A 24,711-nucleotide genomic window follows, 5' to 3' on the forward strand; every position below is an offset into this window, starting at 1 on the left:
GATCAGCAGGCAAATTATAAGAGCAAGTTAATGGATATCCTTCATTTTTTGAGTCTGGGAAAACATTTGTAATATTGAATACTGTGCAAGTTCTAGAGGACGGACGGTCTGAGGCAGAGAGAAAGAAGAGCCATTATACACTCTACCTATTGGAAAATTATGCACAAGCCACAAAATGAATTTTTTGTGAATTTCTTGAAAGTTTGGGTGTTCCAAAGTATTATTTTTAAATATTACTGCAGGTGTAGACGAAAATGATGTTAAAGAGAAATGATGAGAATGACAGTGAGAGCGTACTTTGATGAGTTGTCAGAGTTTTTCTACTCCCAGAGCCCGGCCATAGGCCAGGCTCGACTTGCTCTTCTTAACGGACTTTATTTCTACAAAGTGGAGTATAGTAAATTATACAGTTAGGGTGATTGACATATATAAACTACTTTATAGAAAGGCCTTTATTATACAAGGCATTTTGGCCAGCCATAATACTAAATTATGATTACTAGTAGAATAAGAATATATAGTTTTAATTATATTGGAGGTATTTAGTAATTCAATAAAAAAATTCTATACAAATAACCTACACATAGAAAGAAGCTGATGATGATGTGTCGGTCTGACTTGGACCATTGACTAGTCACACTAACACTAACACTAATTGCTGATATGGAAGAAATCACAATAAAATGCATGATTGCAAATAAGAAGAAATACCACAGTGAAAATGGGAAATACAACCCAAGCACTTTCGTGTGCTTACACACACACACACACACACACACATGTCTTCGGAGGAATAGGAGGATGTGTGTGCAAGCACACGAAATCACTCTGGTTATATTTCCTATTTTTACTGTGGTATTTTTTCATAATTATCAATATTTTGAGGATGAAGCCAGGTACACAAGTTGAAGGAATGATGACAAGGACAGTAACAATATACGATGAAAGAATTGTTTAGTGTAATAAATTAGAACATTAGTAACTGCTTGCTTGCCTTCCCTTCAGCAAACACCTCAGAAGCCAACATTACCCTGGAGGTGAAGCCGCTACCTTCAAGCTACCCGTCTTCAGAGGAGCTTCATCAGTCGTCTGGCAGCTCAGTTAATGAAGTCAGTCTTCACAACTTCGAAGACACCACCGGCACTCTCCGTGGCTATGGTAAATATAATTTTTGTAGCCTAATTTTATGAAATATCAATTTAATGAGAAAACTAAAAGTAACAGAATATCAAGTACTGTACTTTTATTTTAGTCTAGAAAGCACTAAATCCTTAAGGGCCATACAGCACTTTGTAACTAGAGGTAAATGTAAAAAAACAAAAGTATTGGATTTAACAATAGCCTTGATTTTAAATAAAAGCATTGATCTTACAAACAAGTATTCATCTTAAAAAAAAAAAAAAAAGAGTATTTGATGTGTAAAAAGTATTTGATTACAAAAATATATCAGTCATAAAAAACTACAAAAAGATCATTATTTTTACTTAATCTAAACTCATTCTGCCCTGAAACCCAAAATCATCTTAAAAAAAATTCTTGGGGTAATAGAGTGGGACCAAATTTAAGAGTCCTTCTTTAAAATACACATTTAAAATTTTTTCAAGATCAAAAATCAACAGATCAGTCAAAAATATTCAGAGATGCGAAATGGAGGTCTCTGTGAGATGTGTTTGACATGTCACATTCCAAAATTTGCTCAGATTCAAAGGTTTATTTCCACACGATACAATGTTTGTACAGAACTGGGTGATGTTTGGTTGTACATGCAGAAGGTCCCTGGTTGTGCAGAGTGTTTTGGGTTCTCTTAAGCCTAACGTAAGACTAAATGGCTCCACTTCAAAAGTGATAAATCAGTGAAACTTCCTCCAGAAAGAGGATAAGATGAAGTCCACATGGTACATTACTGAAGCTTGGAAGGCAGGGAAAGATTTCTGCATTTCATCTGAAGGTGCAAGTGTAGTAGGCTTAATTTCTTTGGTAAAATTGAACTTAAGCTTTTTGATCTTTAGTCTGATAAGTGACTCGCCAAATACAGAGTCATACTAAGACTTCAGTATCTCACTCATTTATTTGCTGTCGTCTGTGTAAGTTCCATCTTATTTGAGCAAGAGCTGATGTTGGGTGAGGTTTTTGCCTTGTTTTTGGCACATGAAAGGAAATATTTTGAATTTCTTTCAATTTCATTAATTACATTTAGCTCCTTCCGTCTCTCCCGGATCCTGTTTGTATATCGTCTGTTCATTTTTATTTGGAAACTGGTGCAATTATTATTATTATTATAATCAAGGGGGAAGCGCTAAACCCAGAGGATTATACAGCGCCTGGGGGGGGATGTGGAAGGCATTCAGGCTTAATTCGGGGAACTGGAGCACAGATCCAATTCCCTAAATCAAGAGCCCCTCACCAACATCAAGGAACCTTCCTTGAGGGGAAACTGGTACAAAATTATTAATTTTTATCAAGTGCATTGTTTTTTGTGTATGTGATTACATGGTGCATGTGTGGTGGTCTGTATTTGGTAAAACTCTGACAAATGTGAATTGTTTCAAGTAGGTAATGAAGCTGTGATGACATTAACTCAGGTCACTGTTAAGCTGAACTGTTCTTCCCTATGTATCCTTTATTATGGATCTCTTTTATACAAAGTGAACTGTTGCCATATGAGTCATTACTGTAATAATGTTTATACCTTACAGTATATTCATGGGGAAACACTATTAACCCATAGTGATCAGGAGCTATGAATCGATCCCAGCAACCACAAATAGGTGCATACACCATCTGAGAGATGGAATGTAATCAAGTTTGATCTGAGAAAAGGGAGGATAGCTCCAATTCTTGGATCACGAGCCCTTCATCACCAGCACCAAGGCAGCTATCGTAAAGGATGTTGACAGTACAATCAAACATCTCTACAGTATCTATATTACACTTTCCAGCATATCATGTACATATAACTTTTGGTAGTATTATACATAATTGTTATACTACATAACAAACTCTTGTACTGCACTACTGTATTATTATTCTTATAATAAAAAAGTAGCGCTAAACCTACAAGAGTCATAAAGCGCCATATACTACTGTAGTACAGTGCTTTTATTTTATATATTTATTTTATAGAATGGTTGCCTAACAAATCCACCAAGTTGCAAGGCAACGGAGGCCGCCGTCGCAAGGGACGAAGAAGGAGCAAAACCTTGAAGAATAAAGGGCGCGGAGGCCGTCGCCGTAAAGGTAACTGGGAGAGTAACTGGTCGCCGAGCGACAACAAAACATCATGGACGATGCACACCACATTTAGGCCTATATTAACCTTTCCCTCGAGCTCAGGCACACTAGGTGAAGGACCATTTAAGGTAATGAAATAAGCAGTTTTTCTGATTCACTGTGTAAGGTTATGCGATTTTGCTCCTATTTACTATGTAAGGTTACGCAATTTTGTTCCTATTCACTATGTAAGGTTTCTGCAGTTTTGTTCTATTCACTGTGTAAGGTTATGCAATTTTTTTTTCTATTCTACATGCTGGTAGGAAGAAGTCAAAAACTAACGTATTGGGTACAGAGAGATCCGAACTTATGAATGAACATCCCGTATAAAACTATAGTACAAAGGAAAACTGTGTGTTCAACATGTTTGTGACTGCAGCATAGCACTCAATAAACAACCTGATGTACTTCAGTCACCGTGTGATCTGAAAAAAGTCTTATGCTAGCCTGGTCAACCAGGCTGTTGCTGCTGATGGTCTGCTGACCCATATATCCATCACAGCTTGGTTGATCTGGCACCTGACCATAAAATGCATCAGCTGTTAAATATTGAAGCCATTCAAGAGAGGTAGACTGAAATATACTTAATGTGATTCAACGGGAATAAGTGTCTCACACTATTTTACAAACAAAGTTGTCAGATGTGTGATGACACACTTGGCTTCCACTCTTCCCGTTTACCAAATTAGAAAGCACCTTTTTTGAACATTTGAAGCCAAGCAACAGAGGGTTTTGGAAGTTATAACAACCATTCAAGGAATCTTCAATTATGTAATTATAATCATTACTAAATGCTACACCCACAAGAGTTTAGGAATCTTTAAATGCCTTCTACAGTTTTGGTCATGGGGCATCTGCACATGCCAGTTGTTCCAAGAATTGTGCCCTAGTTACTATACACCAGCATTGAAAATTCAGAACCAAGCGAATGAGTCTTTCTCATGCAATGAGTGAAAAATAAATGAAACTCTGGAGGAGGATAAAAATATTCAGGCAACCACTTAATTAATCATCCTGGAAGGGAAATCTTTATATGCATTTTGAACCTCATCTGTAACTATATATCATCATAACTCAAGCTTTCATAAGTCAGGGTCTACCTCTGTTAGATCTCACTAACTGGTATGTGTCAGTTTTGCATGTTATGCTACATTTTGTATAAAGACAAACATGGCTTACTGGAAAGCTGTCTTCATTGTTCTTTACTGGATACAGTTTTGGCAATAGCATAGTCATTTTTTGCTAACATAGTTGCTCTATACATTTTCATATCTGTTACATCTACATTTTTTATAAATAAAAGCAAGTAGCATCTGCTTTATTAACTAAGGTTTCTCCTTTATAACCCCTGCATAGGCTTCCAGCAAAAACATGCACACTGTTGAGATGACAAGCAGTGAGGCAACTAACACTTTTGACCCCACATATTGGCACTCCAACACTCACACCCGTAAACCCGAGCAGGAATATATCTACGGCACTGTCAAGCACTCTGGTTGGCCCCTCCACAGTGAGAAAGGTTACCACACACACACTGGATGGGATCAGGAAAGGGACTTATATGGAACTACCAATCATCTTCCAGAGAAGGACATTGATGAAGAGAGGCAACATGTTTTTGGCAGAGTCACCCACCATAGGTCAGAAGATATATAATGTAATTTGCTTCTCCCATTAAAATAGATATGTTCCACTTGTCTTTATTAATATATTCATAGGGAGGTGCTAGAACCTTAAGGGTCTACAATTCAGCATTTTGCTTTTATCACAGTTTAGATATTTGTTGCAAACCTGCAGAGGTTACATGAAGAACTAAATAATGTGAAGTTCTCTATTTCCCATAAGAAAGAGTTATTACTGAAACCAAGTCATAAACAAGAGAAATTTCAAGTATACAAAAGCAAGATTCCTCACTTCATATAGCACTATTAAGCCTTTAATATGCTTTAATTTTTAATTTGTTGCATCACAATATGTTGTCACGTGACTGGTGCCACTGTCTTACATATTAAAGAGATGGACTTACTGATGCATGGCATCACAGTTCAGTATCTTTAGACAAATTTATAACATTTTTCTCCAGTGATGGGAGCCGCATCACTAGCGAAGAAAGCCACATTTTTGGAACTATTCGTTACGGCCCGCTGCCAGAAACAACTGAGATCGCAAATTCTGGAAGAGCAGGCTGGTCAGATATGACCAGTATCACAGAAACTCACTTGCCTGAGAGGAACCCTGTCTTTGAGGTGAGGACTTCGAAAATGCACATATCCATGGATCTGTGAAGAATTTGGCTTGCTCTAGAACCCATCAGACTCTCCATAAATACCAGCACCTCTTTGTGTCCATGTACTGTAGATGTAAAAGAAGTGAAGCTGATAGAAATAGATTAATATAGAAATTTGTATTAGGTACAACTGGTGTGGGAGTAGTTTTCCCTGGTCTCTCTAGTGTAGTAGTAGTTTGTCATTTAGAACCTGCGTGTCCCAAGCCGTACCCTGGCATAGAGGTAGTGTCTCCAGTCACAGCCTGTGTGTCCTAAGCTGTAATCCTGGCCTAGAGGTAGTTTGTAAGTCACAGTCTGCATGTTATAAGCTGTAATCCTGGCATAGAGGTAGTTTGTCAGTCAGTCTGCATGTCCCAAGTATAAAGTAGTAGCCCTGACATAAAGGTAGTTTCTGAATCACAACCTGCATGTCCTAAAGTTTGATTTCTATACCCAGCATCATTTTGAAGTTACTAAACTAATCTCTTTCAGATGCAATTCTCCCAAATTTAAATCAGTGTAAAAATTCATAATTTAAATTAAAAAAAAAAATTAATTTAAAATTTTCTGAATATGAGTAAATGCTTAAGTTTTCAATTCAGGATTTTTTTTTTCAAAATACTATTGTAATACATAGTGAAAAATTCCACATTTTCATTAGGAAGATATGTCTCCCTCAGATTTTGTATTTGATAGGTTGCTTGTCAGTAGTCAGTGTTAACAAGGGTTCTGAGACTAAGGATACTGCTGAAGCTTGACAAGTAACCTTGGAAAAGAGAGAGAGAGAGTAACATGGCAGGAAAACTCTGCTGACCGCTCTTTCTTAAAATGTTTAATTTGCGGGAATGTTCTCTGCTGACCCATTATGCAACATTTTTTTTTTTACTCTATAATCATTTTAAATTTTAGCCTCAATAAAAAAGTGTATGTGCTTAATTTTCTGTCTCAAAGCTCATATTTTTCCATTATTTGCTGGAAATATTTGATAGTGGCAGTTACATAAGTCCTCCCATATCTGCAGGTAATACGGTCCAAGACTTAGTGTGGATGCACAAAACCATGGATAGTAGCGAACCCTATATATGTGTTGTTTTTTGTTTTCATACATACCTATTATAAAGTTTAATTGATAAATTATGCACAATAAGACATTACAACATTAAAAAATAATAAAATACATCGTACACTATTATACTTTGTTAATGGAAGATTCATTCTTGCCACACATCTTAGCCACCTCACCATGTGATTGTTTTTCTTGTGTATTAAGTCAAGAATTAGCATTTTTTCACTGGTGGGAAGCACTTCACTGCTTCTCTTAGGCTTTGAAGAACTGCCACCATCACTACTTTTGTGCTTTGGGGCCAATATTAAGCAAAATTCAGGGTTATTTTCAGGCCACAGTAAACCGTGGATTCCTGAAACCTTGGAAACTGAATCTACAGATATGGGAGTTCTACTATATACATCAGCAAGTGTTCAGTAGAGAAACTGGATAATTTTTTTCAAAATTTTTTAGAGATATGTATGTTTCATGTCTATGGGATTTTGTAAGGATGCTTGACATACCATGATAGTAGTTACCTCTGGTGGTGATGACTCTTCTGTAATGGCTGTCAGCGCTTTTCCCTTAACACATTACTCTCGTGTCAGGATGTTCAGTATTCCATTTTCTGAAATATGTATATTAGAAAATATGGCTAAATACCATAAATGTTCAGTGTAATGCTGAGTTAATTGTTTCCTTCCTTGTGCCACACCACCACACTACACACACCACCACACTACACACCACCACACTACACACCACCACACTACACACACCACCACACTACACACACCACCACACTACACACACCACCACACTACACACCACCACACTACACACACCACCACACTACACACACCACCACACTACACACACCACACCACACTACACACACCACCACACTACACACACCACACTACACACACCACCACACTACACACACCACACTACACACACCACCACACTACACACACCACCACACTACACACACCACCACACTACACACCACCACACTACACACACCACCACACTACACACCACCACACTACACACCACCACACTACACACACCACACTACACACACCACCACACTACACACACCACACTACACACACCACACTACACACACCACCACACTACACACACCACCACACTACACACACCACCACACTACAAACACCACACTACACACACCACCACACTACACACACCACCACACTACACACCACCACACTACACACACCACACTACACACACCACCACACTACACACACCACACTACACACACCACCACACTACACACACCACCACACTACACACCACCACACTACACACACCACCACACTACACACCACCACACTACACACCACCACACTACACACACCACCACACTACACACACCACACTACACACACCACCACACTACACACACCACCACACTACACACCACCACACTACACACACCACCACACTACACACACCACCACACTACACACCACCACACTACACACCACCACACTACACACACCACACTACACACACAACCACACTACACACACCACCACACGACCCACACCACCACCCTACACACCACCCCACTACACACCACCACACTACACACACCACACTATACACACCACCACACTACACACCACCACACTACACACACCACACTACACACACCACCACACTACACACACCACACTACACACACCACCACACTACACACACACAACACAACACACACACAACACACACACACAACACACTACACACACAACACCACACTACACACACAACACCACACTATGCACACAACACCACACTACGCACACAACACCACACTACACACACACCACACTACACACCACCACTACACACCACCACACTACACACACACTACACACCACCACACTACACACACCACCACACTACACACCACCACACTACACACACCACCACACTACACACCACCACACTACACACACCACCACACTACACACACCACCACACTACACACCACCACACTACACACACCACCACACTACACACCACCACACTACACACACCACCACACTACACACACCACACTACACACACCACCACACTACACACACCACACTACACACCACCACACACTACACACACCACACTACACACACCACCACACTACACACACAACCACACTACACACACTACACACACCACCACACTACACACACCACACTACACACACCACCACACTACACACACCACCACACTACACACACCACCACACTACACACCACCACAATACACACACCACCACTCTACACACCACCACACTACACACCACCACACTACACACACCACCACACTACACACCACCACACTACACACACCACCACACTACACACCACACTACACACCACCACACTACACACACCACCACACTACACACCACCACACTACACACACCACACTATACACACCACCACACTATACACACCACCACACTACACACACCACACTACACACCACACTACACACACCACCACACTACACACACCACCACACTACACACACCACACTATACACACCACCACACTACACACACCACCACACTACACACACCACCACACTACACACACCACACCACCACACTACACACACCACCACACTACACACACCACACTATACACACCACTACACTACACACACCACCACACTACACACACCACACTATACACACCACCACACTACACACACCACACTACACACACCACCACACTACACACACCACCACACTACACACACCACACTACACACACCACCACACTACACACACCACCACACTACACACACCACCACACTACACACACTACACTATACACACCACCACACTACACACCACCACACTACACACACCACCACACTACACACCACCACACCACACTACACACACCACCACACTACACACACCACACTACACACACCACCACACTACACACACCACCACACTACACACACCACACTATACACACCACCACACTATACACACCACCACACTACACACACCACCACACTACACACACCACACTACACACACCACCACACTACACACACCACCACACTATACACACCACCACACTATACACACCACACTACACACACCACCACACTACACACCACCACACTACACACACCACCACACTACACACACCACCACACTACACACTACACACACCACCACACTACACACCACCACACTATACACACCACACTATACACACCACCACACTACACACACCACACTATACACACCACCACACTATACACACCACCACACTACACACACCACACTATACACACCACCACACTATACACACCACCACACTACACACACCACACTATACACACCACCACACTATACACACCACCACACTACACACACCACACTATACACACCACCACACTATACACACCACCACACTACACACACCACACTATACACACCACCACACTATACACACCACCACACTATACACACCACCACACTACACACACCACACTATACACACCACCACACTACACACACCACACTATACACACCACCACACTACACACACCACACTACACACACCACACCACACTACACACACCACACTATACACACCACCACACTACACACACCACACTATACACACCACCACACTACACACACCACACTATACACACCACCACACTACACACACCACACTATACACACCACCACACTACACACACCACACTATACACACCACCACACACACACCACCACACACACACACCACCACACACACACACCACCACACACACACACACCCCCACACACACACACACACACACACACACACACACACACACACACACACACACACACACACACACACACACACACACACACACCAGCACCATACCATCACCAAACACCACACACACACACCAGCACCATACCATCAAACACTACACTACATCCACCACCATATACACATCAGCACCATACCATCACACCACACTGCACCCACCACCACACACACCCACCACCACACCTCACTACACCACTCTCCACTCAGCAAAATTTCATCACTTTTCTCTTTAAGCCATACAATGCAGCATGCTCTCATAAATATATTGAATATTACATGTACATATGTATGGTTTTCTTCTTTCAACAAACCGGCTGTATCCCACCAAGGCAGGGTGACCCAAAAAGAAAAACTAAAGTTTCTCTTTTTAAATTTAGTAATATATACAGGAGAAGGAGTTACTAGCCCCTTGCTCCCGGCATTTTAGTCGCTTTTACGACACACATGGCTTACGGAGGAAGAATTCTGTTCCACTTCCCCATGGAGAATATGTATGGCTATTTTGTGTTAAAAGACTTAAATTTTAGCTACTGCATTTTATAAATAAAGAGTATTTGTGTCAAGGGTAGAAGACAAGAGCTTCATCCCTCATAGCCTCCAGCAGTCCCATAAAGACTACCAAATAAATAACAATATAATAATGCAACTTCAAACCAACTCCCCTAGCCTCTAGCCCCTGCCATCAGATAACTCCCTAAGTCCCTTCTATATAGAAATTCTGGAGTCCTCCCTACAAGTAAATTTAAAGTTAATTTTTTCTTCAGTAACTCTTCTGTTTCCTCACAAGTATAAAACTTACAAGAAATTTATGCATCCAGGTTTTTTAACAGAGTTTTTGCAGAATATTTTAAAATTTAATTTCAACTCATTTTAAAGGCCAAGATTAGAAATATCTTAGCTGAAGAGTATGGCATATAATCCCCTGGATGTAGCCTGTAACAGTTGACTAACACTGAGAAACAGAAGTAGTATCTATTTACTTTACTGATTTGCTGTATCAGAAATAATAATTTGTCTTGATGACTTTTTTTATGTGACTTATGTTGCTTGTAATGGAAAGTAGGGGTTGGGGGGGGGGATGTTGCCTTACACAGAATCTTACCTGGAGTATACCTGGAGAGGGTTTCGGGGGTCAATGCCCCTGCGGCCCGTTCTGAGACCAGGCCTCGTGGTGGATCAGGGTCTGATCAACCAGGCTGTTACTCTTCCCCATATATTCCAGCCAACTTTTGAAGGAACGTCCGAAACATTTGCTGGAGAATTCTTCTTGCTGCTTTGACTATCATAGTCATGAAAGAATCTGCGCTTGGTTGCTCTGAGACACAAGAATGTGTCCAGAGGTTGATGATTGCCTGGGCAAGCTCATACAAGTGTAAGGTAACAGGAAAGATGCATGACAAAAATAGAACAAACCATGAAAGTGTGTTAGAAAAACAGCGTAGAAAGTATCAAAGCTTATATATGAATTTTTTTGCTTTTTAACCATTATTTCCACTAGTGTGTGAGTGATGTACATAACACAAAAAAGTATTGTGAGCAACTTTTCCCTGGCATATTAGTCTGGTACAGTGCACTTTTGTATTAAATATTATAGTTTTTTATTCAGAATGTTGGGATGGTCAAATTTTCAATAAAATTCTAACATAGGTAATGTTAGCAACTTTTGTAAGTTCACTTAAAAGCCAAAAGCATTTTCTTTTCTTTTAGATGTCTGGTTTCTTTTTCATTAACAGTCTTCTTTTCTCTCTTTTGTAAATAAAACAAACTTATCAGATATATTACTGTTAAAGTTAGTTACACATATGACGGTAATTGTTTACATTCCTAGACAGTTCCAGCGTATAGACGTATGTATATTAGAAGTTTTGAATAAAATTATTCCAGCCTGGCATTGTCCATATTGGAAGCTTCTTTGTAGGGATTCATTGCTCAAAATATAACATATTTAATAACAATAATATTATAATAGGTATAAGGCACCTCTTTAAATATATACAGTAATGATGTGCATTAACAAGATAGTGCCAGCATTGGCACACCTTGAAATATGACTATATTTGGTGGACTATTTACCAGGGACTGTTATGTAGTTATTTATGCTGGCAACTTTTCAGTTAATTGTACTATGTATTTTGCTGCATTTTAAAATATTAACATAATACAGTACTTATATATATATATTTTCAACATGATGGCCGTCTCCCACCGAGGCAAAATTCTTTAAAGTTAACGAGCAAAATTCAGTAGTAATACTGTATTACTACTGCTAGGCTTTAAATAAGATATTAATAATAATAATAATAATTGTCATTTATACACATTCTACATCAGCTGAAAAGTAGATAGATTGATGAACTGAAAGATCATTACAGTACATGGGTGTCTAAGACATTCATAGCAATATTCTTAACAGGAAAATGGCAATTCTCTTGAAGATGGTCTTAGTGGACTGGAAACTGAGTCAAAATTCTCACCAGATAACAGTGATCCAGAGAAGAAGGTAAGATAACACATGGAGAATGTGGCATGTTGTTACTGGTCCTCACCAACCAACACAATGTTGCAACTAATACGATGCAATGACTCAAATATAGAACCATGACAGTATTTACAATAAGTTTTTCTTATTCTCTTATGAATGTAGTAATCCATTTAAGTATGAAAAATATAACTCAATACTGTGGCTGGAACATTTCACAATTAACCCACAATTCACAGAGGAAACTTTAGATAGAATTGTTCTCTGAATTGTGACTTAGCTGTGAACAGTTGAGTTTAAGAACTGCCAGTAACTAATACATTGTAATCCTTCTAAACTGAACTCTTCAGCACCAGAGCTTACCAGAATGACCAGTTGTTGCATATTATGAAACACAGTCTGTGCTACAGTGGATCCCAGTGGCATACTGCCAACAATAGTGAAGAAAAGATACTTATTGGAGAATAACCTTTTATTGCAACATTGTTGCACTCTATGTAGAGCTTGATCAAATCATCTACACACAGGGAAGTGTAACAATATAAGATTACTCAAACATATTTTTGAGCAGTGTACCACAGAGAAGAAAAAAAAATGTTTGAGTAACCTTTTATTGGGACATTTCTCTGTGTAGTTGAGCTGATAAAGCTCTATATAAAGTGCAACAATGTCCTAATAAAATACTATTTGTTTTTTGACTACTGTTGGCAGTATGTCACTGGGATAACCAAAGCCTGCAGTAGTTATCCTTGTCCAATATTATTCCTATTTAAGTATGAGCGTGTTAGATAGAATGGTTTTTATGACTTGACGTGCTGTTGGAGTGTGAGCAAAGTAACATTTATAAAGAGATTCTGGGAAACCGGCTAGACGGACTTGAGTCCTGGAGGAAGATGGTACAGTGCCTGTTTTGAAGGAGTGGTGTAGATATGTTGAAGTTTTTTAACTGTAGTGTTGGCATGCCTCTGGCAAGACAGTGATAGAGTGAATGATGATGAAAGTGTTTCTTCTTTTTGGGTTACCCCGCCTTGGTGGAAAATGACAGTGTAACAGCATCTACACATTACCCAGGATTGAAATAGAATAAAATAGAATGACTTTAAGCAGTAAATTTCCTAATACTGACTCTAAGATTCATTGTATTAATATGTTGAATACTGACAGCCATGTAGGCCAAGTCATGAGACTGTGGCTGTCTGATGAATGCATCCAGGAGTCTGCTGCTTTTATTGGAAGGCACAATAGATATGTGGCTCCTCCTGTGTGATAGAATAGTGATAGATGGGCTGACTGATGTCAGTCTCCCTCAGTCTCAAATCAGAGAAGTTTAATTGAATGTTTTTCACATTGCTGTCCTCAAATTACTAGTTGAGAGGTTTTAATATACTCTCTCCTTGCCTATTCATCAGTTTTTTTCATGCAGCTGATGATCAGTATGAGATGGAATCCACAGGTGTACTCTGACTCCACTGTCTACAAGCCTACCATACCTGTGTCTGGCTTCTGACACAAGGATGCCACAGTTGACACTTATGAAGTTGAGAATATTTATGGATGATAGAGAATCACTTACAGTTAATGTGTCAACCTTAAATACGTGGATGCAGTTGAGTGCAAGGAACATAGCAGTTAGTTAAGACACATGTGCAACATCTGGATATCTTTATTTCATATTGTCGGATTTTATACCTTTCTTGCACAACATAGCAGTTGTTGATTCATGTTCCAATTTCTATATGGGAGCCATCACTCTGTATGCCAACACTACTAAGTGAAATAGGAGTTTTAGCTTATATTTTGTTGCCTTGAACATAGAAATGGTTGAATTTTATCAAAGTGTCGCAGTGAGGAGAGTAAATCAGTGCTTTTTGTTTGCCACTTGTTCACATGCGTGTTTGTGTTTTCTTATTTCTACAGCTGTCTTGAGGTAGTCCTGTTTTCTGTAATTAATGAAAAATTTGATTAATAGACCATGGGGCACCAGCCACTCTACATGTTTCTCCAATATCTTTCTGAGGTATATTTTGCATTCATATTAGTTTTTTTTTTTTGAAGCATAACACACTATATAAATGTAGTTTCTGTCAGGTTCTTTTAAAGACAGAGCTCTTCTTTATAACAATCACCAAGTTGTTGATCCATCATATCTGTATGTTGGAGAGCTGCTGCTGCTGTTGGAGAGCTGCTGCTATTTCCTTGGTAATGCGATCATTGAATCTTGTGTGGTTAATATGTTTGCTTTATCTGCAGTCTCTTGGATACTGCAGTGACTGGTATCCTCCCTCTACTCAAAAATATAATCAAAATTAAAAATAAAATGTGGTACAATAATGGAGTTTACCTGGAGAGGGTTTCAGGGGTCAGTGCCCCCGTGGCCTGGTCTGAGACCAGGCCTCATGGTGGATCAGGGTCTGATCAACCAGGCTGTTACTGCTGGCCGCACGCAAGGTGACGTACGAACCACAGCCCAGTTGGTCAGGTACTGACTTTAGGTGCCTGTCCAGTGCCTTCTTGAAGACAGCCAGGGGTCTATTGGTAATCCCCCTTATGTATGCTGGGAGGCAATTGAACAGTTGGGGGCCCTGGACACTTATTGTGTTGTCTCTCAGTGTACTCCTGGCAGTACTATGCATTTAATACAGCTGAGGTTTAATAATAATTAACATACACTTACTTATACCACCAAAATGTGTGTGGTGAGGGAAGCCAAGACCTGTTAGTTACAGTTTTATTCACATACAGTGGACTGGGATCACCTTCAGGTAATTAATGAGTCACATATTCATAATCCCTGGTTATAAAAGCAGATTGAATAAATTCAGTTTGATTTTATCATTTTATTCAACATCATCCCAGTTTATTATGTACAAAAATAATCTGCTATGCTTATTATAACATCTTTCTTTCAGCCTGTTTTATTGAATTAATACTATTGCACTTTTACATATATACATAAACTGAGGTTATTGTATTGGGTAAAACATTATCAGCAGTGGTTGTCCAAGTTTTTTAAATATTTTGTATACGTACATGTATTTGTCAGCTACAGTGGTATAAGATATATTATATTCTCCCTCACATTATTGATGTGTTTTGATTTTCATTCATGGTTAAAGAATGATGCTTTGTTTAACACTGATGTGCTGTTGTGTCCCTCCCTGACTAAGTACATTTATATTCCTTTTCTTCCTTTTCAATGCATGGTTCCTTCCCCTCCCTCCAGCACCGCCACCATTCATTCCTTCGGTCAGGTCAGCGTTTGGGGTCTTGGTCAAATCGTGGTGAATCTCTGAACTCAGATCGTAGCACAGGCCGCTGGCCAAATCAGGGTACCTCTTCTCCCATTTGGGACATGGGCACCAGTACCAGTACTACCACAAACAATCCTCACCTCTGGCATTCTTTGACCAACCCTTTGGACCAGCAACACCATAAGCACCAGCAGTACGACCTCCCTGGCACCCCTCACTCGCACGTTGAAGCCTTCCCTTCCCTGCCCCCTGCACCTCCCAACACCAGCTCTGGAGCCTCTCGTTCCGTACCCTACTTCCAGAAGATACTCTCCCACCTGGAGGTGAGATGCTCCAACAACTCTCTACCGACCAACTCTACATCTCTACTGCTCTTCACTTCTAGAATATAACTCCTGCAATTTTAACCTTTAACATTTCCTGTGAATAATAACTCTTAAATATAGTACAGTATAACCAAAATAATAAATGCCCTCTTTGCTTTTAACTTAGCAAATATCAAACTGGAGTTGGATTCTATAATGTAGCCGCTGGTGTTAAAGCAAGCTTGTGTTCACATGGTATAGAGCAGCATAACGTCAACAAGTGTCTCCAGCCTTCAGGGTCTTGAGCTTGTGCCTTTGTTGATTACCCGCTGCAGCATATGTGTAATGTATTGACATTTTTACATTGAATTTACGATACAGTATTAATATTTACAGGAGGTTTGCAACTTACAAACTCGCAAGGTAGTACAGTCATACTAAGAAATGGAACATGCAGAACAGTTGCATTTTTACAACAGATTCAAAGCGCAAATTCATAAAATGGAATCTTCTCTTTGTGAGTTTCCTATACAAAAAATTGGTTTGTGATGATTCAGAAACACTTTAATCAAAGAAGACCTTTATTTCACACACAGAGGGTAAAATATAAAACAAATTTCATTATACTTTGATAAGTGCAATGAAATTTGTCATATTTGATAATCCTTGGTGAAGGTGGATAAAAGAGGTCTTCACGGCTTATAGTGTCATTGAACCACTTGTCAACTTATGCAAGTGTCTGCCAACTCATGAGCAAGTTGAAGCACCAGGAATGCAACTTGTAAGTGAGGACCTCCTTCATGCATGATACACTTGTTTCTACTATTACTGAATCTTATGTTATTTTAACATTGCACTATCTTGCATGCTGGTCAAGTCTGGTGACCGGACAACATGCACTTGCTTCTAACATTAACTTGTGTATGCATGTGACTGAACAATTGCCTGAGATTAATACAGCAGTAATGAGGCTTAGATGAAAGACACAGATAGTAAAATAGTTCAAAGTGGGTTTTAGTTCCTTTATTAATTTCAACTTTTTTATATTATTGTTTACGTTGTGTATTTCATCAAACATTTTACTGTTATTAAAGTTTAGTCATTGATATTCTCAGTTATAAAAGAAATATGTGTTGCATTGATATTTGTAATAATATCCATAGTTGTTTACAGAATTGTAGTGATATTTTGTAAATACGTATGTATTATGCTGCATTACTCTCCTTTAATATCTCAATGTTTTAATACGTACAGTATCACTCGCTCACACGATTCAGAATTTCTCTTTAGAATATGCGTATATATATACACAGTATAGTATATGTATATAAGCATATATACATCCACATATAAGTAAATGATGCAAAAATCATGAACGAGTGAAAAAAGATTCAAAATAACCAGATAGGGAGTTAAATGATAACTCTAGGTCTTTTGTATTGCAATCAACACATTAGGCAGATTAGTGCAGGCGAGGTTCCCCTGAACAAATCTGCCTGAATTTCCTGCTCTATTTCTAGAACACTGCAAACTCTTGACGTGTTGATTGCAATACACAAACGGCCTATCATTCAACTCCCCCTGTGGTTATTTTGTATGCAAATACTTATATGCAGTATACAAAATAATTACACCATGTCATAAGAAGTATGGAAGTATATAATTTAACGATCGACCTAACAGGTGTAACAGTAGGGCCACGCCCATTAGATTACAAGTGTGACATAACATTAAGGTCACTCCCATTATATCACAAGTGCGATGATCTCCCTCGAGACATGCTTCTACATAGAAAATTTTTATTTGCATAGTATACAAGTGCTGTACATGTACAGCACTTGTATAATTGAACAGTGCAATACTGTATATATTGAAGATGAGATTGTGTGTAATAGAGATATGTACACAGTAATAGTTTAGATTAGCAGTCAGTGTTGTTAGAGAAGTGTGTCGCACAGTGTGGATAATTATTGCTAGTTCAGTCTCAATGTACTGTCAATGACATGAATCTCAACAATTATGACATGAGTAATACATACTCTTAAGTATTGTATTGCTCATGTCATATTATTATGATCATTAATATTATTTTATTTATGGAGAAGCACTAAATCCACAGGGGTCCTCACCAGCATCAAGATATTAACCAACTTTGCTGTTCATCATGAGTAAAAATTAACAATAGAATTTGAAATTTGGTAAACATTATTTTTCTTAGCTGATGTTAAGATACGCTAGGACCGCCACATCCTCCTGGGGTACACTCCAAGAACCTAAGTTGGTTTTTTGTTTACATACGTACCTATTATAAAGTTTAATTGATAAATTATGTACGGTATGTGGAGAATTATCACTTTTTCATTGACGGGGTTTTTTGTTTACATACGTACCTATTATAAAGTTTAATTGATAAATTATGTACAGTAGGTGGAGAATTATCACTTTTTCAATGACGGGAAGTACTTTACAGCTTCTCTTAGTCTTTGAAGAACTACCGCCATCACTAGTTTTGCACTCTGAGGCCGTTATTATGCAAAGTTAAGGGTTATTTTTGGGTCACGGATAACTGAACCCGTGGATATGGGGGTCCTTCTGTACTTATTTTTATATGCATAAATGATCACGAATTTTTGATACAGTGAGACCTTAATATTAACTTAAGTCATTGAAGAGCTGCCATATATCTACATAATAATCATTTTTATTACCCAGTTTAGGGATTTGTGCAGATGAAGCTTAACACTGTAAAATAATAATAGCTAATTTATGTTTCTTTTAACATTACTAATTATTGGAAAAATAAAGAGCTTTGTAGTTTACAAATTTAATCAAAAATATACAATATCAGTGAGAATATCAGTAGATGCAGTGATGATAAACACTATGACTTAATTATATTAATAATAAACATTAATAATAATAATGAACCCATTCATAACTGGTTAAACATTCACATTATTACTAATTAACATTTTTTGGGAAAAACTGGTAGCCATATTACTGTGAAAAATACTTTTTATCGAGGGCTACAAGGCAACGTAAAATAATGGCAAACCTTCGATTTAATGAAGTCAATAGCGAGGGGAAGGATGAGTATGGTGGATAGACATGAGGTTGTTCTGCCATCATGGTACCAATGATGGGTAATTCTGTAACTATTGCTGTTTGTCATTTCTTAGAACTGCCAACAAAATGTTTGGTAAATAGACACAGATGCAACATGCGACATTTTTACCTTGGCAACATTTCACTCTCCAGGATCTTTGTTAAGCTGTCCAGCGCTGTATAGCCCTTGTGGCTTAGCGCTTCTTTTTGATTATAATAATAATAATGTTAAGCTGTTATGGCTTGACTAAGCTCCTGGAGAGTGAAGTGTTGCCACAATAAAATGTCACATTATTTGTATCTGTGTCTATTTACCTAACAATTTATTTGTGAATGAATCAACTCTGCAGATTTTGTCCCATATTTCCAAAGTTCATTAAACCAAGTTTGATTAAATTGAGGGTTTACTGTACAGATGAATCAAGTTGGAAATACAGTGGACCCCCGGTTTACGATATTATTTCATTCCAGAAGTATGTTCAGGTGCCAGTATTGAACGAATTTGTTCCCATAAGGAATACTGTGAAGTAGATTAGTCCATTTCAGACCCCCAAACATACATATACAAATGCACTTACATAAATATACAGTGGACCCCCGGTTAACGATATTTTTTCATTCAAGAAGTATGTTCAGGTGCCAGTACTGACCGAATTTGTTCCCATAAGGAATATTGTGAAGTAGATTAGTCCATTTCAGACCCCCAAACATACACGTACAAACGCACTTACATAAATATGCTTACATAATTGGTCGCATTGGGAGGTGATCGTTAAACGGGGGTCCACTGTACTTACATAATTGGTCGCATTGGGAACTGATCGTAAAGCGGGGGTCCACTGTATATATTGAGGATCTTTATTTAGATTTTAAGGTAGTTGTTCAACCTACATCTCTCAGGTTTCAGTAAGCTCATAACCAGGAATTAAAACATAAAATTAGCTCACAAGAAATGTAGAAAACCTACAAACATGTAGTGGACTGGTAGCATTAGTAGAATGTAAACAAATACAGTAGTTATTTTTTGCATAAAACAAATGCAAGGTTTAAAGGCATATTAGAGTTAGGAACTAAGAGTAGTACTGAATTATGTATATATATGTGCCATGACAAAAGAAGGTGGCAAGGCCAGTGGCATTTTAGGAGTTCACTAATGGGGACACAGAGCTTTTTACCGACCTCTCTGCAGAGAACGATCAGCTCTAGGGGGGGACGCCATGCTGCGTCACCAAGAGATGAATTTGGTGGCTTGATCTCTCATGACCTTCTCCGTGATGCAACAACTACTGAGCACCCTCTAGGAACACCAGAAATCCTTGGCAAAGGTAATGAGGAGCTGGGTGTGTTAGATAGGAGTGGAGGCAAATGGTTTTTATGACATGACGTGCTATTGGGGTGCAAGCAAGGTAACATTTATGAAGGGATTCAGAGAAACCAGTTAGCCAGATTTTGAGACCTGAAGTTGGAAAGTACAGTGCCTGCACTCTGAAGGAGGAGTAGAGATATGCTGTAGTATTTGAACTATAGTATTGGAATGCCTCTGACAAGACACTAATGAAGTGATGATGAAAGCATTTCTTTTCTGGGTTACTGTCTCTTGGTGGGAAACAACCAGTATATTAAAGTAAATATCCTTCTTTCCACATTCTGCCTATTTACATTTTAAGCTGAATGTTATAATTATGTAAAATTAAAATCTAGCATTTTTAATACACCAGCCATTTCCCACTAAGGTAGGTTGACCCTAAGCTGTCTTTCCAGAGGTGCACAGACATCACAACTCAAGTTACCCACCAGACTGCAACATTTCCTCCTGTCCTTGAGAGTGCTACAGGTTTTCCTCTCCAAATCCATTTTTTCTCATGACTTTTTTCAATATTATCACCATGTTTGTCAATGAGACAAGCCTGTTGCTCAAAGGGGTTTTCTGGCCACATATTTTAAGTATTAGTACAATGTGTGCTATTTTCAGTTTGTCAGATTTGTTTCTTGCAATGAAAGTGATTCAGAGTGGATAACCAAGTTCTCTTATGTATTCTTAAAATAATGATCATCTTTGTGTTCCTGTTCTCTAATCCTCTTTCAAGTATTCCATCCTTCTTTAATTTTTTTTTTTTTTTTTTTATCTGATAATCACTGAGTTGTACCAATTTATAGGCACTCGCGATTCTTTGGAGTTTGAGTGGCAAATGACAAATTGGTCCGAGTGTTCGCAGACGTGTGGCTTCACCAGCTCTTCTAGTGGTTACCAGGTGAGTACTCGTGTAGAGCTTGTCACACTTACACACCTCAGAGTTTTTAATTCACTTTATGGTCATTATTACAGTCATGGGGAAGAGCTAAACTCGTAAGGATCATACAATGCCTGGGGAATGGGAGGTAATCAGGAGTGTCTTCATATATGTTTTTATGGTATTGCACATCCATGTAGTATTTTGAAAGTTATATGATAATGAACAAGTTTTAACAGTATATGTCAAGGTCACTGCCATATTTCATTTTAAGAATATATAGGTATTTTTATTACCTTTTAGTGTATGTATATAAAATTTCAAGTTTTCCAGAATATAATTAATCTTTCTTAACATTATAATACATTTCAAAGTTGACCGGTTGCAAGAAATTTATTTAATTGCGAGTGTTGCTCAGGTTCGTTCAATCCAATGCCTGGTGAGAGTGAACAATGTGAGTCGACCAGTAGATGGAGCCTTGTGTGTTGATGCTGGACTTGAAGCTCCAGTCACCATACAGCGATGTGGTCTTACAGAGTGTCCACAGTGGCATTTTGGAGAGTGGTCGGAGTGCGAGTCATCACGGTGTTTCACACTTCATTATGGTCAGTCTCCTCTGTAAAATGTGTTTACTTAATTATAATTATTATTATTGTAGTGTAGGCACACCTCTGGAAAGACAGTGATGGAGTGAATGATGATGAAAGTGTTTCTTCTTTTTCAGGTCACCCTGCCTTGGTGGGAAATGGCCGATGTGTTAATAATAAAAAAAATTATTAAGTGATAGTATGATGAAAATAACTTTATTTCCCAAGAAGATATATTAGAATTACAAAAGTGAGTTAAGAGTGTATGATTTATACATGAGAGTTCCATAGTTATGTATAGTTACTGTACTTTGTTTAGTCTCGAGTTACACCTGGCTGGAGGTGATGTCCTGGTAGTCAGTAAATGTGGGGCTGATAGTGCTGTCCTGGGAGACAGTAATGGTGAAGCTGGAGGTGCTGTCCTGGGAGACAGAAATGGTGAAGCTGGAGATACTGTCCTGGGAGACAGTAATGGTGAAGCTGGAGATTTTGTCCAGGTAGTCGGGAATTATACGCAGGAAGGAATACATATAAATGACCTCAGAGGACAGGAGCCATAGTAGGGAAACAAGTGTAGTCAAAGATAAGATAAAACCAATATTGCAAACTAGAAATACCGCAGGAAATAGCAAACAAGAGGACTCCAATAGCAATAGTGAGGATAAATTACCAAAAACAACTGGTGGGAGCTCCATTGTTGGTGCTAGGGAGGATAGGAGTAAGACAGGGAAACATGCACCAACAGGGAATACAGTCACAGAAACCCAAGGCAAACGGAAACCAAGCCTGTGCACATACTATGCACTTGGTATCTGCTGGCATGGGAAATCTGGAAAAACAGATGGGACATGCAACTATGACCACCCTAGAAAATGTCATGCCCATATGACAACAGGAAAATGCAAACTCCCTTCCTGTAAGCTTTTTCACCCTGAAATGTGTACCTCTTCAGTACAGGAAAGACTGTGCTATAACTTAAATTGCCAGGCATACCATCTAAAGGGGACAAAAAGATACAAAACATCCAGGCCATGGGAAAACCTGGGTAGCCACAGCCACTCAAGAGGGAGAGGTTTTTTAGTGCCAGGAAGGAAAAAAAACTGGCAGGAAATGGCAGAAATCGTACACCAAATCCAGTCATTCCTGGAGTGGAACCACAGTCGATGGCCTCCACTCCAAACCAACAGATACAGATACTAATGCCGGAAAAAAAATCCCCCCCCAGTACCAACAATACCACCAGTCCGATAACATTCTTCTTTGCAAATATACAGGGTCTAAAGCCAGCAACAAACAACAAAATACCTTTCATCCGTGGACTGCTTGCAGAGGCAAAGGCAATGTTCGCGGCTTTCACTGAGACCCACATAAAGGATCACTTGGACAACGAAATATGGATCCCAGGTTACAACCTATACAGATGTGACAGAGTGAACAGGCAAAAGGGGGGGGTTGGCCTGTACATTGCAGAGTCACTTGTTTGCACAGAACTGCTTAATACCTCAAATGACGTAGTGGAAGTTTTAGCAGTAAAGGTCGAGAACCAAAACCTAGTCATTGTGGTAGTCTACAAGCCTCCGGATGCAACATCCCAGCAATTCCAGGAACAGCTGTTAAAAATTGACCACTGTCTGGAAAATCTTCCAGCTCCTGCACCCAACATCTTGCTCCTGGGGGATTTCAACTTAAGGCACCTAAAATGGAGGAATATAGCAAATAATATTGTTGCAGTAATAACACCAGGAGGCAGCTCTGATGAAAACTCACACTCACACGAGCTTTTAAATCTCTGCACAAAATTCAATTTAAACCAGCAAATAATAGAGCCTACTAGACTGGAGAATACACTAGACCTCATCTTCACTAACAATGATGATCTGATAAGAAATGTCACCATATCAAAAACAATATACTCAGATCACAACATAATTGAGGTTCAGACATGTATGCGTGGAGCCCCAGACCGACAAAATGAGACTAGTCACGAGGGAGCATTCACCAAATTCAACTTCAATAACAAAAACATAAAGTGGGACCAAGTAAACCAAGTCCTAACCGATATAAGCTGGGAAGATATACTAAGCAACACAGACCCAAACTTATGCCTAGAACAGATTAACTCGGTGGCACTCGATGTATGCACAAGGCTTATTCCTCTAAGAAAAAGAAGGAGTAGATGTAAAATAGAAAGAGACAGGCGCTCCCTTTACAGGCGACGGAAAAGAATAACAGAGCGGCTAAAAGAGGTCAATATATCTGAAATGCGCAGGGAGACACTGGTC

At 39.1% G+C, this 24,711-nt stretch overlaps 1 protein-coding gene across 9 annotated transcripts in view; it reads left to right on the top strand.

Annotated features, from left to right (window-relative positions):
* The window catches only part of nolo (no long nerve cord), a 485,538-nt gene that overhangs the window by 422,237 nt on the left and 38,590 nt on the right, over positions 1-24,711 (top strand). For 2 of the 9 annotated variants that reach the window (XM_070101993.1, XM_070101995.1), the window contains exons 17-25: positions 1,006-1,158; positions 3,124-3,359; positions 4,627-4,910; positions 5,354-5,516; positions 12,885-12,971; positions 16,174-16,524; positions 20,777-20,936; positions 21,769-21,863; positions 22,261-22,447. In XM_070101993.1, coding sequence (XP_069958094.1) covers positions 1,006-1,158; positions 3,124-3,359; positions 4,627-4,910; positions 5,354-5,516; positions 12,885-12,971; positions 16,174-16,524; positions 20,777-20,936; positions 21,769-21,863; positions 22,261-22,447 — 1,716 coding nt within the window. The remainder of the gene's footprint in view (positions 1-1,005; positions 1,159-3,123; positions 3,360-4,626; positions 4,911-5,353; positions 5,517-12,884; positions 12,972-16,173; positions 16,525-20,776; positions 20,937-21,768; positions 21,864-22,260; positions 22,448-24,711) is intronic. The other 7 variants (XM_070101994.1, XM_070101996.1, XM_070101997.1 and 4 more) reach the window with 7 other exon arrangements.

This window comes from Cherax quadricarinatus, chromosome 79, assembly GCF_038502225.1.
Source record: "Cherax quadricarinatus isolate ZL_2023a chromosome 79, ASM3850222v1, whole genome shotgun sequence".
NCBI classification, from domain to species: Eukaryota; Metazoa; Arthropoda; class Malacostraca; order Decapoda; family Parastacidae; genus Cherax; species Cherax quadricarinatus.